The following is a 15954-nucleotide window of genomic DNA, read 5'->3' as shown; positions in this document are numbered from 1 at the left end:
CAGTCTTCAGTGTCACATGATCCTTCAGAAATCATTCTAATATGCTGATTTAATGATCAAGAAACATTTCTTATTATTATCAATGTTGAAAACAGTTGTGCTCAACAGTTTTGTGAAAACTTTAATACATTTTTTATCTGGATTCTTTGATGTATAGAAACAACAGCAAATAAGAACTGCAATTTAATTTAATTTAATGGGCCCTTGCTGACTAATTAGTATTAAGCTCTTAATAAAAAGTATACATTAAAAAAAAAAACTTACTGACCCCAAACTTTTTTAGTGTGCATATATACTATCTATATAATATAGTTAAGATTATCTCACTCTGCATTTATTAGTTCAGTATAATTTACATTCCTTCTTTTTTTGCATGGGACAATGATTAGTGGTAAAAAGCGGAAGCCTGCCTGGACGGATCGTATCTTGTGGAGGATAAAACCCAAAGCTACAGAGACTGAGGATGAGAATAGGTCGACATCATCATCAGCTGACGATGATGAGTATCCTATTAAGGTGACGCAGGACATGTACACCTGTGATGTCTCGTATGGGGTCAGTGACCACAAACCCGTCATTGCAACCTTCAATCTGGAGGTATGCATTATGTATTCCATGATCATTTAATCAATCATATGATAAAGAGCTAATCAAATTGAAGTAAATGTGCTTAAATTATAATCATTAATAATTATAATTTTAGATGTATCTACGTTTCAGTGTACATGACATGGACATTTTAGTCCAAATTGGTCTTGATCTCTTCATGCAGATGAGAAAAAATGTGGAGACTCCTCTAGTCACACTAACAGTGGAGGGACACTGGAGTGCAGATGAAGATGCCACATTCTGGTACACCATTCTGGAAAACTTTGAGTCCTCAACTTGGGATTGGATCGGATTGTACAAGGTGAGAGGGAGACAGACAAAAAAAGAGGTTGATGGATGAACAAAAGCACAGAAAGAGACAAAAAGGAGATCTGTATCACAAAGCGGGTCACTAACCAGTGGTGATTTATATCTCTGTGTGCAGATTGGCTTCAAAAGTGCCTCTGATTACTCCACCTTCGCTTGGGTCAAAGATGATGAAGTGGCTGCCAACAGCGAAGTCGTGACGGTATGGCAGACTAAAAGTTTATGTGCATATTGTGAAAATAATGAATATGAATAGAAATTTATATTACTTTACATCTAAAATTAAATTTCAAACTGCATGATGCTAAAAAGCTGCCATAAAAGCACTAACCTGAGTGATGCACTTCCTGTTTAAGGTCCAGATGAGACAGAGACTGAGGATGAGAATAGGTCGACATCATCATCAGCTGACGATGATGAGTATCCTATTAAGGTGACGCAGGACATGTACACCTGTGATGTCTCGTATGGGGCCAGTGACCACAAACCCGTCATTGCAACCTTCAATCTGGAGGTATGCATTATGTATTCCATGATCATTTAATCAATCATATGATAAAGAGCTAATCAAATTGAAGTAAATGTGCTTAAATTATAATCATTAATAATTATAAATTTAGATGTATCTACGTTTCAGTGTACATGACATGGACATTTTAGTCCAAATTGGTCTTGATCTCTTCATGCAGATGAGAAAGAATGTGGAGACTCCTCTAGTCACACTAACAGTGGAGGGACACTGGAGTGCAGATGAAGATGCCACATTCTGGTACACCATTCTGGAAAACTTTGAGTCTTCAACTTGGGATTGGATCGGATTGTACAAGGTGAGAGGGAGACAGACAAAAAAAGAGGTTGATGGATGAACAAAAGCACAGAAAGAGACAAAAAGGAGATCTGTATCACAAAGCGGGTCACTAACCAGTGGTGATTTATATCTCTGTGTGCAGATTGGCTTCAAAAGTGCCTCTGATTACTCCACCTTCGCTTGGGTCAAAGATGATGAAGTGGCTGCCAACAGCGAAGTCGTGACGGTATGGCAGACTAAAAGTTTATGTGCATATTGTGAAAATAATGAATATGAATAGAAATTTATATTACTTTACATCTAAAATTAAATTTCAAACTGCATGATGCTAAAAAGCTGCCATAAAAGCACTAACCTGAGTGATGCACTTCCTGTTTAAGGTCCAGATGAGTAAAAATGAGCTCCCGCCGCTGGCAGGGGATTATGTTCTTGGCTATTACAGCACCAACATGCAAACCCTCGTTGCCTTTAGTCCGACTTTCCAGGTGAGTTTACGCAAACTTACCTCTGTGTTAGCATTCGGCTGTACCTCTTTATTCATCTGGCTTGTCTGGATCCAGATTCTCGAGTCTCGACAAGCTGTAATGGAGGGTCTGCTTCCTGAGAACATCAACGGATATGAGAAGTAACTGGATATCTTCTAACCTCATATGTTCACATATGTAAAAATTACAACAGGATCTGATTTGAGATTTGCCTGTGTAAACAGACCTTGCTCAGTTTGATATGAGTGTGATTTAAAATCGAAGGCTTTAAAATTTCCCAAACACTCAGTCTATTCACTGAACACACTGCATTACTCTTTTTCATTCTCTCTTTATCTGTGGTTTTTGTTTTTTAATCAAATTTTATATTATAAGACTGTAAAACTAACAAGAGTGTAGAACTCTCAGAATTTTAAAATAGGCCTGTATTTCATGCCAAAATCAACACATAAATTGTGAAAAAGTACTCACTCAAAAAGCACTTTTACGTTAAGTTCTACAAAACACAATTATACATTTTTATTTTTATATATTAAATAAATGAAGTTGCATTTATTTTGCCTATTTGAAAGTGATTACAGTATCTTACAGTTTTAATGTACATGGGTGCTGTGCTTTATACAGTATTTCACTGTATGTTTTATGTCAGTGTCTGTTTCTATATAATAGTGTGTGGCTTTTCAGTATCTATAACAACGGTTCACCATCTGATTGTTAAAATGCCATTTTGTTTACACTCTGTCACTCTTGTTAGTGCTAAATTTGTCTTTTATATGAGTGAGAGGCAGTTTAACTTGTTATTGTCTGCATTTGTCCATTGTGACATGCCAAGTCAAGTCAAGTCACCTTTATTTATATAGCACTTTTAACCATACAGATTGTGTCAAAGCAGCTTTACAGTATCAAAATAGGAAAATAGTGTGTCAATGCAAAAGGACAATAGTAAACACTCAATTTTCAGTTAAAGGCAGTTCATCATTGAATTCAGTGATGTCATCATCCAGCTCAGTTCAGTTTAATAGTATCTGTGCAATCAAGTCGACGATATCGCTGGAAATTAAGTTTTCCCAACTAAGCAAGCCAGAGGTGACAGCGGCAAGGAACCAAAACGCCATCGGTGACAGAATGGAAAAAAAAAAACAGGCTCAGTCTGCCTGGCATGCCTGGCCTATCTTTTTCATTGAATACTTAATTTATCCTCTCTTTATCTCAGTTCATGTTAAATTTATCGTTACTGTCTTCTTGGCACGAGTTGATTTGAAGATGTTTTAAAATGTTTCTGTAATCACACAGTTGAACACATTGGGATTGTTAGCAGTTTCATTAAAATATTAACATCTGTTTGTACTGTGAATGCATATCTATCTGTATACTTTCATTTATAACTGTGAGATGAAATGCTATTTTGAGGTAACTTGTAATTAACCTGAAATATTCCTTTAAGGTCTACCACACACATTTGAAGGTTAATTACATAGCTGACATTAATTAGTGTGACATGAAGCGTGATTTTTTCATCCAACAAAATCCAATCTCCAGAGTGACAATCAAACAAACTTCCTCCTCAATCTTTCTCACCATCATTATTTTCCTTTCCAACTGTAGGTTTACATGGTTTTGTAGCTCACTCCAGGGGGCGCTCTTTACTTGCTTATTGTCTTGTTCATAATGCACTGCATTTGTGAAATTCACGCATGCATACTCACTCACTCACAGAATATTACAGCATTACTCAGTTAGGCTCAGTACTCCGCACTAGAGATATTGTGTGGTTTTACCTCCAGGAGCATTTTCATGAATAATTACAGCTATGAATCTGTCTGAGGCACCTGCAGATCTCTTCGAGGAGGAGGTCGTCAGCATGTCAGAGAGAACAAAGAACTAGCTAAAAACACACTGTGAGTCAGCCAGTGATCATGAGCTATGAGACAGTGACACTAGAACAATTCTTTCTCAGTAGACAGTAAATCTATATTTGGGATGACAAACCCCAAAACATCTATAGGGGCTATTTTAAGGCACACAACTCTCTGAGATTGAGAAAAGGTGTAACAGGCCTGTCTAAACTCTGAAGATAACTGACCGATGGAGTTGACTTGATATCAACTTCAAGTTATAAAAGATGCAGTTAAGTATGAGTGTGCTGTTCTTATAACAGTACAGTAAAAATAAAGTTATGCCACTTACATTTTAGACACCATATTGCCAGTCTATTTTCGCGCCGAATTTCCTGAACGATTCTGTTCAATTCGCTCTGATAAAGATGCGTGCTGATTGCAGTGTCCCTACATAGTGTTCACTGCTGCCTATTCTTTGAGCACAGCATATTCGTTGAAGTTCACTTAATGCGTTCATTTGGAAACTAGTGGTCGACCTATAGGCTATTGTTTTTTTGACAGCCGATGCCGATATCTTGGAAAGCAGGGTGGCCGATGGCCGATATAAAGCCGATATAATTTTATTTTATTTCATTCTCATTTTACATACAGCACACAGTGAAAATGACATGAATATGACATTGGGCAAAAGCATGAAGCGCAGCATAATTTGAAATCACGAGTTTAACGTTTGTCGATCGCGCGTCTCCAGTAAAGCTGAACTCTCCTCCTGTCCGTATTCAATTTGCACGGACCGACCATCATGCAGAGTACACGCGATCGTGCAGGATACTAATGCACACTTCATAAGATCTCACAGCTGGATTCGACTAAGTTTGCAAGGTTTTTGAAATTAGATGTTCATTAGTCATTCAAAGATTTGTTTAAATTATATAAATGCGTATTTGCTGAATGCTGACGGCAAACGAGAAAGTATTATAATGTCTGCTTTTCTATTACTAACAATATAAAATAAATCGTTATAATACTTTTGTGTTGTAATTTTAATTCCTTTATTTAACAGTCCTATCTGATTATTTGACAGACTTCTATCCGTGGACAGAACTGTTAACGACGACAGCAAACAAGGGAGAATGTGAGAACTGCAGGCATTGCTGTTCTCAGCGGCGTCAAAATAAAATTCCTGCCACGAATGCATCGGCCAAACAGAAAAACTTATCGGCCAATGCCGATATTTGAAAAATGCCAAATATTGGCCGATATATAGGCCTTGGCGATATATCGGTCGACCACAAGCAGACGAAACTCAGAAGTTTGAGGTACGATGAATACATATACTTACGTAAATAAATACAATTTAAACTAGGCTACCATATATACACCTGTGACTAATTAAACTAATAAACTCAATAAAAACAATAGAGCCTTAACGTTTTTACTTTAGCTCTAACTTCAAGTGCCATGTCCTGAATGAATTGAGTGTTTTTGAACAAATCGGTTCAGTGAATGATTCAAATGACTCACTCACACAGGCAGTTAATTGTGTCCTTCCACACAATGTTTTTGTAATTTATTTTTGGCATTATAAGGAAAGATGGCTTTAATCAAACTTTTGATTTTAAACAAGCTTTATTTTTTAAGGAAAAACTGGACAAGTATTATAACTGAAAAGGAATTACAGCATACAAAATGAGTGTATACATGCACACAATTGTTTTTTCCCCCTCATATATATTTGACCACCCTGGCTGCTGTTTGCGGCAGCAATAAACTCCACTATAAGAACATGAATGTCTTCAATACTGATATACTTATAATACTGATTCAATACTGATATATCTTATTAGTGTTTAAAAGCTTGGGCTGAGAGCTCTGGCAAAATTAAAGTGGTGTTATAGATTAAACCCAAGCCATTTAATTAAATGCATTAAGGAAAAAAAGTGTTAATTAGAGTAATTAGGTGAAATTTTTGTCTCCTGTTGTGTCAGAACAGCTGCTGAGACCTCACACCCAAGGGAACGGTTACAAGGGAATTATTCGTCTTCCCTGGAGAGGACACTAGATTCTCTGCGAGGCCCAGGAGATTCATATTCCCCAGCACATCCAACTGGCCTATGATGTCACTCGGTGCTGTAAAACTTTTTAATGGCCCACTAAATCAGAATCATGGATTGGAGGCATTTAAGGCTAAGTGAAGACAGGATAAGGTTATGGGGTGAAAGAGGGAAAGCAGGATGAATAGAGACATGGAGAGAGAGAGCGATATGACCTTGCTGATGTCATAATGCAAGCAATATCCAATCCGAATGCATCTAGAATGAATGTTCACAACAACACATTAAAAGCTCTTGTGCTTTTGTAATGCATTAACCTCTAAAATTACAATAACCTTCTGTAAATGATCATTTTCCCATCTTATTACAAATTATATATATATATATATATAAAATGAAAATAGCCTTAAAGTGAATAAATGAAAAGTAATAATTTACTCATCCTCATGTCATTCCAAACCCGTATAACTTATTCTGGAGAGCACAAAACTGGAAATTTAGCAGAATGCCAACGAAACGTTAGCAGACGAGGACCAGTGACAGCAAACTTTCATTATATGGAGAAGAGCAGTTTGGATATTCTGTTACTACTAAAAATGGGATAACATTGTGAGGCAATAACAGCATTTGCATGTGAACATAAGCAGATGTACTGTAAGGTTGCACAGAATTCTGGGATATGATGCAAGAATCAGCTCCATTCATCCGCAAAGTCCTCAATGTCTGAAATCAGTGTCCTCATTTGCCAGGATCAGAGCAGTTCTGCAAGGAATGTAGATCTAGAAAGAAAGAGAAAAGTCTTCATTCACGCTTATTCATATTTATGTAAAGAAACATATTTAAAAAACATCTATCTATCTATCTATCTATCTATTTTTTGTATCTTATTTTGGTTTATTTAGTGCTGACTGACTGATGAGATCACCCAAGATGTAACAACCAGGTATAAATGTGGTCTTCAGATTTGAGGTTTCTAGGTAAGTCCATGAATAAACTAAACCATGTTTTAAAATGTTGAGGATAGTGGCTCCTCTGATAAACCTGCCATATAAAAAAAAACCTATTCACATGTCTATACACTGACTGAGCTCAAAAAAGGCAGAACAATATTTCCCTTGGGAGAAAAGCTAGAAAGCATGTTATTGCGCTGTTAAAAGGAGCTCTAATCTGGTGAGTGAAAACAATTCTTTATGTAACCTGGGAACAACTAGCAATACAGTTTATATTAGTGAAATCACTGTTCTTTGACCTCACTTCACACAGCAGGACATGAGACTCCAGGTCTGGGATCAGTCCAGCGAGACCTGAGAAGTGATTGGGTCCGGGCATTTACGTACCGACAAGAAAGACTTGTTTCTCTCAGAGGAAAAAAGGAAATCAGAGACTATATCTAGCGACTATATCAAGTTCTCATGAATAAAACATTGTGTAGGGAGAGGAAACAGAGTCATTCTTGTAGGTCAGGTTGTGGTTGATTTCCACAGGGAGCAGACGTGCGCTTTATTAACTGGGCTTGCACTCACCTGCTGGAACTGGACCTGAGTGCCCAGCGTGAGTGCCAAGAAGATACTGCCACGGTTACAAATAGAAAATCACTGTTTTAACACTAGAAGCTTCACTATTGAAGCATTTGGAACTAAGATGTCAGAGTCTGTGTGTGGCCTTGCATGAGTGGTTTATTGTGAGTGTTTTCAGTGGGTTTTATTGTTTAAGGAATAATAAGATTGAACTTGTTGAGCATCACTGACAGCATCTAGCTCGTGTATACAGTATGTTTGGACTTAACCAGGTGCGTTTCCTCCGAAGAGGCAAGGGAGGCAGTGTCTCCTCAAAATATTGGACGAGAAAAATTTTTTTTAGTACAAAAATAAAGATAGCCCCTCACTGCAGAACACAAGATCCAGGGGCATGGTTGGATCCACATCTAGGGGGTGGAGATTGGTAGGTTTAGGGGTGGAGATGGGTGGGTTTAGGGATCGGGGGTGGAGATGGGTAGGTTTAGGTATTTGTAAGGTGGGAGGAGTTGGATCTGGATCCAACCACGCCCCCTGGATCTTGTGTTCTGCAGTGAGGACCATCTCAAATAAAGAGCCCACAGATTTTTAAAAGACCCCCTAAAGTGTGCCGTGAGTTTACTAGGGGGTAATTGAGAATGAATGGGGGAAAGTCACATGAGGGGAGGCAATGCCTCCATTGTGATGATTGGATATGGGTGGTTATGATCAGCTGTTATTGGTTCATGCGATAAATCCCGCCTCTTGTGTTTGTGCGCGTTCTGTGTTCATGAATCAGTCTGAATAAACAATATCATGGTGTTAAAGTGAAGACTAATTAAAAAAAGTAAAGCCTTCTACATGCTGCACGATTTTAGCCATCCTATAAGATCATTGCAGATCACATTGAGCGACATGGATCTCATCAACTTGGGTACGACGTGCATGTAGACTGTACGATGATGACCTATTGACTCATACGCTATGACGCATGTTAGAAGAATAAAACATCAGCATGCAGTGGTAAACAAAAAGAACATGAACTGAACTGAAAAATGTGAAAGCGGTGAAAGAGGAAGGGATAAGAGCTTGAGGTAAGCAGTTTTATGTTTTAGCGCCATGTCACGTTTTTATTGGCTGGTCAGTAAACGTGGGTCATAGCAGCAAACACACTGTGTGATAATCATGCTGTATTTCTAACACTGTCAGAAAACTATCGTAGGCTATCTTTGATTGCAAGACTGTGACAATGGCTGTCTTTGAACCTCTCTCACTGTACGACATAGGCCGACTGATTAGGAACCACGACCACAGAAATCGCCACGATTGTTTCACGATATCAATCTTTCGTCTGAGACAGCCGAAAATCATGCAGTGTGTCTCGGGCTTATGTAAACAACTCACACACTTAGATATAACCACTTTGTTACATCAAAATAAGACTTGAAATACTGAGCTTTGAATCGACTGACTGATGATCTGAAAAAAATAAAAAATAGTTAAAAGTTAACTATTAAATTGAATAGCTTAACAAATATATTGTTTAAATTGTTACTGCCTTGGGTTATTATTTTGGAATATATATATATATATATATATATATATATGGTGGTCTCTCCTCAACCACCAGCATCCACCTGGATTATGTAACGGCAGCCACAGGACAACGGCGCCAGTGCGCTCACCACACACCAGCTACAGGTGGAGAGGAGAGAGAGTCACAGAGCCAATCAAGTGGTTGGGGATTATTAGGGGGCCATGATTGACAAGGGCCAGGGGCGCATTTTGGCCAGGACACCAGGGTTACACCCCTACTCTTTACGAGAAGTGCCAAAAAAAGGATTTTTAATGACCACAGAGAGTCAGGACCTCGGTGTAACATCTCATCAGAAATACGGTGCTTTTTGACAGTATAGTGTCCCCGTCACTACTGGGGCATTAGGACCCACACAGACTACAGGGTAAGCACCCCCTGCTGGCCTCACTAACACCTCTTCCAGCAGCAACCTAGTTTTCTCAGTGGGTCTCCCATCCAGGTACTGACCAGGCTCAACCCTGCTTAGGTTCAGTGGGCAACCAGTCTTGGGCTGCAGGGTGATATGGCTGAGGCTATATAATCAAACAAAATTTCAACCAATAATAATATCTATAATAATACAATTATTAAAAATAAATAATTAATTTAAATGTTATTAAGAATTAATTGATAAAAGTTAATTTCCACAAAATGCATGTTATTATTAGTCAGGGGTAAAACCCAACAACACACAGTTTGATTTAATATGAAACAGGGGGTCCCTGCTGCATCTTTCCATCCATCAAGGTTGAAGACCCTTGCTTTAGAATAACTTTCTTTAAGATCAGTGATTAACATTACTACATTATCAGTAACTGTGCTGATTCAAATAGTTACTAATGTTATGAAAAATTAAGAAAGTTCTTCACTGACCCCCTGCAGCACCATTATGGAGTCCCGGGGGAAAACCCTGGATTTATATTATAAGCCTGCTGCAATGGATTATATTGAGAGGCATCTAGAATCATGCCTCTTTGTCTTCTGAGATTTACATCAGATTTCATTATGAAACAGACACAGCAGTAACTATTGATTCATGAGTCACTGAAGTTAATCTCAGAGCACAGCCCTGTATATGTGCGGTTCTGCACCTGACCACTAGATGTCACTGCTGCAGTCTGGAAACAGGAAATGGGATTCTCAAAGGAATGTAGGCTGTAGGCAGCTTGAGCTATTCTTCTGGTAAACGGCAAACTCTTATGTACTGAATTTTGACTAAAGTTTACTCCATAATCTTTCCACAAATAGGTATTCACTTCCAAGTTTGTTTTGGGTGTTTTCTTAAAGCCAGTTTACATAATGCTGTATAAAAATATAACTAGCTAAGAAAAAACTTAAATCACTCTCTAATGTAAAATGTAAGATGATTTGACTAAGAAAGTCTCAGTCTATGTGACTGAGAAGGAGAATGAGTAAAAAATAAGATAATATTGCTTTGTTTGCATTAAGACTCGATGTTAGCAGAACGCCTATACGTCTATACTAGGGGTGCCCAAACGGACCGGTGTCCTGCAGAGTTTAGCTCCAACTTGCCTCAACACACCTGCCTAGAAGTTTCTAGTACGACTAGTAAGAGCTTGATTAGCTGGTTCAGGTGTGTCTAATTGGGATTGGAGCTCAACTCTGCAGGACACCGGCCCTCCAGGACAGAGTTTGGGCACCCCTGGTCTATACAGACACCACTGATTTACCTCAAGAGAAGCACTGAACTGAAACTCACCCTTAAGAAAGCTTGAGATATGGGAGAAGAGAAGAAAAATAGATAAAATCTCACTTTCTAGCAAGAGTCACGGACAGACAGACCTTTGAACGAATGTTTTTGTCAGAGCTCCGTCTGAGTTACACCGGCGTTATATCTTGCTCAATTAAAATGCCTGCTGTGATTAGCTGGATCTCTTAAAAGGCACTTTGAGCCAAAACAGTTTTAACAGGCTCATTGATTCCTGGCATAACCATCTTTCAGTCGGCTCATCAGCACTGGTAATCACGCAACTCAGACCATTACAAACTACATGGCCACCAGTGACCCATGACCAGCTGGCTAATCCATCACTGACATTTAAAACAAAAACACTATCTTCAGGTACAACGGTCCTGGAGGAAGCAGGGCAGGAAAGGGGACCTAATGCGACTGGCCAGGCTCCAGAAACATAAAGATGAAGAGAAGATCTAAGTTGATAATAGACACCATCACTGTTCATTATCACTCTAGAGCAGTGATTCCCAAACTTTTTGCAGCGTGCACCCCTTTCTAGTGTTTGACACATGTCAAGCACCCCCACCACCGTCCTCCGGTTAAACACCACATTTACTGCAATACAAGTATAAATATAAGTGTTCACTGTATACAGGGCTTGACATTAACTCTTTTGCTCACCAGCCACTGTGGCTAGTGGGTTTCCAAAATTACTAGCCACTCAGCATTTTCACTGGCCACAATTTTGTTGCTGGAAAAATACATTTTATATGACTAAACTTACTGCATATTAAAATGTATTTGAATTGATTTCCAGGCCTTTTTTTTTTGCCTATAAAAAGGGCATTTCCCCCTAACCTTATTAAATGTCATCTTTCATATCAAATTCTTAAATTTTATTAATAATTTCACTTAATATAATAAGACTCTATAGGGCTGTTACCAATCAAATGAAATCAGTATTAACTAAACCAAATTTTCCACTGCTGGAGATACAGAAGCAGCTGAAGTGGCATTTAGATGCATTTACTCAATTGAATGAAGCTGAAATGTCGCATGAATGCATTAACACTGCAAAATTACAACAGCATAAATAATGCTGTGAGCTTGGTGTTTTACATCAGGTTTTTTTATTTACAAATATGAAAAGTTGTAAAAAAATAAAAATTTAAAAAAGTTAGTAAAGTAACCCGCCAGCAGGTGGCAGCAAGTTGACTGTCTTAATGAGTGAGCCATTGAGGCATTCAAACGATTCGTTCAGACAGCTGATTCATTCAAGAATGAAGCAAGTGCCTGTCTTTATGAATGGACCACTGAATCATTGACTCAAATTATTAATTCAAAAATGCGAATCATTCAGTAGCCTAACGAAACACAGCTGAAGCTGTGTGTTGCATAGAGATGCGCGACAGTTCTGCTGCTAAGTTTGTTTGGAACTATTTTCGTTAAACAAATCCAGCAAAAACAGTCACGTTGACATTATTGTACTAAAATGTATGCCCTAAGTCACTTAATATTAACTACTCGTTTGAAGTCTTGTTTAAAATCAATGTCGAATTTACAATCGTACTGATTTTCGGGGAAACCTGCACTCTCTTAGTCGTGTCATGTTAATTAATTAGGCTAGGCTTTATGTAATAAATCTAAAAACTACATTTTTTTTACCGTAGTATGTTTCTTCTGTGTGCAGTTGTGTTCATTTGTTTCGATTTCTCCATGAGATTGTCTCACGTGAGTCTCAACTGCCGCGACCTTGTTACTATTGATTATCCATTATGAATTGCCATTTACACAAAGTGCAATAAAATCAGTATCATTCTCGCCGAAATTTTGGTGCTTCCCTAATTCGATGTTTTAATTAGATTAGATTAGTTGTCCGGTCGGGCAAATAAAATTCTCTTTCACTTGCCCCTTCAAAAAATGCACACAGATTAACAAAAGCATTCTCTCGCGCACCCTTGCTGGTCGGTCTGTGCACCCCAGTTTGGGAACCGCTGCTCTAGAGGATTTGGTAAGTTTTGGTGTCCTTAAAGGTTCAATTCTGTCACTGCTCACTCCCATGTTGGTTCTTTCTCTTGGGGAAAACTAAAACTTATAAGCACTGTTTTGCTACAAAAAGGACACAAAAGCCCTAGAAGTATCTTTGAGTGAGGAAAAGGTCAAAATTCAAATTTAAGTTAAACTTGACATCAAGCCTAGATTTCCCTGGGCGTTCATAAGAAATGTTCTGTAGCAATTTCAGAACCAGTTGTTTTGAGTCAGATCTTTTCAACGAATCAGTTTGTTCAGTTCACAAAACTGGTGTGAATGATTCATGAACCAATCAGATGATCTGGTTCACACTGAGTTCAACTCAATGTTTAATTAATGTTAAATAGCAAATACTAAATAGCGCATATGGGCTACTTTTATGGTGCTTTTGCATCCTTTTTCAAAATTGATTTAACAGAATCATCAGAATTTGTCTTTTTGAGTTCTGTAGAAGAAAGTCAGTCATATGGTTTTGTAAAGACGTGAGATTGACTAAAAGATGACAGACTTATCATTTGATTTTCATTGTGGATAATCCCTTTAAATTCCCAATTTTTCAAAGTAATATTAACTTGGGAAAGAAAAGATTAATTTCTTGATTATTATAACTTGTGTATGAAGGCGGTAATTCTACTTTATTTCATGGTTAATCTAAATAAATAAAAAAACGTTTTTATTCACTTCCTACATCTAAAGCATTTTTTAAAAAGTAGATCAATGTATGTTTTATTCAGATTTTGGTTTGTGCCTGAGGCTAGAATGCAAAGCGAGTCGATGTTAACATCGGAAATGTAAAGGCAGTGATGTGATTCATTAAAGGCTGCTGAATCAGGACTCATGCTAATACAGGAAGACAGAGCAGAAACATGATGAGGTTGAGCTCCAGACTGTCTGCTCTACATCTGCACTCACAGGTGATGAAACTCCCTTAGGAGATCACAGCTGCAATGATTTAGGCCTCAGTTTGGAAGCTGGTTAAGGGGTAAATTTGACTAGTCATCCAACAATTAACTTGTTTATTAGTAAGGTGGATTTATCCCCTTTAAAATAATGCTGCTGTATATGTAAACAAAACCATTGTTCCCTGCTTGTATGCTAAAGCCTGGCTCACACTGCAGGAGTTTTAGCCCCGATTTTCTCCTGAGAATCGGAGGAAAATCTTGTCCAGAACCTCGATCGGTTCCGATGTTCGGCGCAGATTATCTGGTAATGTGAGGCGTTTGTTGGTTGAAAAAAATGTTGTGATGTTAGTCGAAAACTAAAGTCTTAAAAGATGAATGACCGAGATAGTTTCACTTGCTAAGCTAGTTTAACAGCCTGCTGAGGATAAAAAACCGCACACCAGCAACCAAAACACAACATGCTGCTGACTAGCTAAGATAATCTTTCTAGCAGGGATAAAAGAGCGGTACTGAGAGCAAGGAGAATGAGAACAAACGACGAGAGGTGTCAAGTGTTTCAGGCATTAGTTTTTGATAGAAGCCACCTCAGTGAGAGTGAGACTTTGGGCTTAGTAGGGACAGGATGAACTCCCCGACACTTGCTGCAAGTGTCCCAGCTGGTTTACCGTGTCACACGCACTGTCTCGACTTCTCACAAATTAGTGCTCTACGCTAGTTCGTGCATAATAGTAATTGCAGGTAGAACTGTGAGCTGTGGGTGTTTTAATGTGTTTCTTTACACTTCAGTGTTGATCCATGTTTAAAAGATATTATGCTCACATTTATCCATTTACATCTCATTTTAAAGGGTTAGTTCACCCAAAAATGTAAATTCAGTCAATTACTCACCCTCATATCGTTCTAAACCCGTTAGACCTTCGTTCATTTTCGTTCTAAAATTTTCGGATGACATCCGAGAGCTTTCTGACCCTCTATAGACAGCAACGCAACTACCACATTCAAGGCCCAGAAAGGTAGTAAGGACATTGTTAAAATAGTCCATGTGACATCAGTGGTTAAACCTTAATTTTAAGCGTTTACAACAGTACCACAACACATGTGTCGTGATACTCTGAATGCGTAGCAGAGACTGACATGGAAGAGAAGAATTATTGAATAAAGTTATTTATTTTTTCTTTGTGCACAAAATGTATTCTAGTAGCTTCATAAAATTAGGGCTGAACCACTGATGTCACATGGACTATTTTAACAATGTCCTAACTACCTTTCTGGACCTTAAACATGATAGTTCCATTGCTGTCTATGCAGGGTCAGAAAGTTCTCGGATTTCATCAAAATTATCTTAATTTGTGTTCCGAAGATGAATGAAGGTCTTACGGGTTTAGAACAACATGAGGGTGAGTAATTACTGACAGCATTTTCAGTTTTTGGTGAACTATTCCTTTAAACATTTTAGCTTATTTTGATGAAAACCACCTCTTCAGCTTACATTAGGCACTTTCGCACTGCGTAGTTCTAGGAACGTAGTTCTAGGAATGCAGCATGGTGGTTCCTAGAGAACCAATTTCTCCCTCGGTCCGTTTTCCTGGTTGCATTCGCACTGGCAGCAGGAACTTTAAAACAGCCGACAATGACGTCTTTATTTACAAACACCAACAACCGGTAAAAGGAGGACGCCATGTTCGGACGCCATGTTTTGTTGTGTGTCGTGGGTTTCATGATAACGGAGATGCTATGTAGATGCACAGTTTACGCGATTGAAAGAGCATGAAAATCTGACTAAATCTCTTATGACAACTTGCAGTGTTATAGAGGCTGAGAAAAGAACACAACGTTGCAGACAACAGGTAAATGCTGCTATCGCTGTTTTCCATGTTCGTGAAATAAATATTTTTACATGGCTTTTTAAAAATGCCAGGCAGCCGGTGTTTCGTATGCATACTCTGTCACTGGTAGTTCCTATAGAACTGTTTTAGACCCTACTCTGAAGTAGGAGCTAAATTAGTTCCCCTAAATGGAGTTACTAGAACTAAATATATTCCTAGTGCGAACATGCCAAAAAGCGGGAACTTCCGCCAATATTTCTAGGCACTATGAAAAGATTCTTCCGGTGCAAAATTGCCTAGTAACTTAAATCAGTGGTGTTTGCTAATGCA

The 15954-nt window shown here is 38.3% G+C and overlaps 2 protein-coding genes and 1 long non-coding RNA gene across 7 annotated transcripts in view; 2 read left to right on the top strand and 1 right to left on the bottom strand.

Annotated features, from left to right (window-relative positions):
- The window catches only part of inpp5kb (inositol polyphosphate-5-phosphatase Kb), a 23016-nt gene extending 19921 nt beyond the window's left edge, over positions 1-3095 (top strand). For all 5 annotated transcript variants that reach the window (XM_016240117.1, XM_016240118.1, XM_016240116.1 and 2 more), the window contains 5 exons: positions 390-597; positions 773-910; positions 1034-1117; positions 2104-2208; positions 2284-3095. In XM_016240117.1, coding sequence (XP_016095603.1) covers positions 390-597; positions 773-910; positions 1034-1117; positions 2104-2208; positions 2284-2352 — 604 coding nt within the window. In that variant the 3' untranslated portion in view covers positions 2353-3095. The remainder of the gene's footprint in view (positions 1-389; positions 598-772; positions 911-1033; positions 1118-2103; positions 2209-2283) is intronic.
- A 3721-nt stretch (positions 3096-6816) lies between these two features.
- Positions 6817-15954, bottom strand: part of gbe1a (glucan (1,4-alpha-), branching enzyme 1a) — a 158884-nt gene continuing 149746 nt past the window's right edge. The window contains exon 15 of the mRNA XM_016240088.1: positions 6817-6879. Within this exon, the coding sequence (XP_016095574.1) occupies positions 6817-6879 (63 nt within the window). The remainder of the gene's footprint in view (positions 6880-15954) is intronic.
- Positions 7518-12642, top strand: LOC107556881 (uncharacterized). The gene is made up of 3 exons (XR_001605328.1): positions 7518-7528; positions 10433-10435; positions 12536-12642. It is a non-coding gene; the product is annotated as an uncharacterized lncRNA (long non-coding RNA).

This window comes from Sinocyclocheilus grahami, unplaced genomic scaffold, assembly GCF_001515645.1.
Source record: "Sinocyclocheilus grahami isolate Dianchi unplaced genomic scaffold, SAMN03320097.WGS_v1.1 scaffold581.1, whole genome shotgun sequence".
NCBI classification, from domain to species: Eukaryota; Metazoa; Chordata; class Actinopteri; order Cypriniformes; family Cyprinidae; genus Sinocyclocheilus; species Sinocyclocheilus grahami.
The sequence above is the reverse complement of the archived record's forward strand: the minus strand, read 5'-3'. Positions and strand labels throughout refer to the sequence as shown.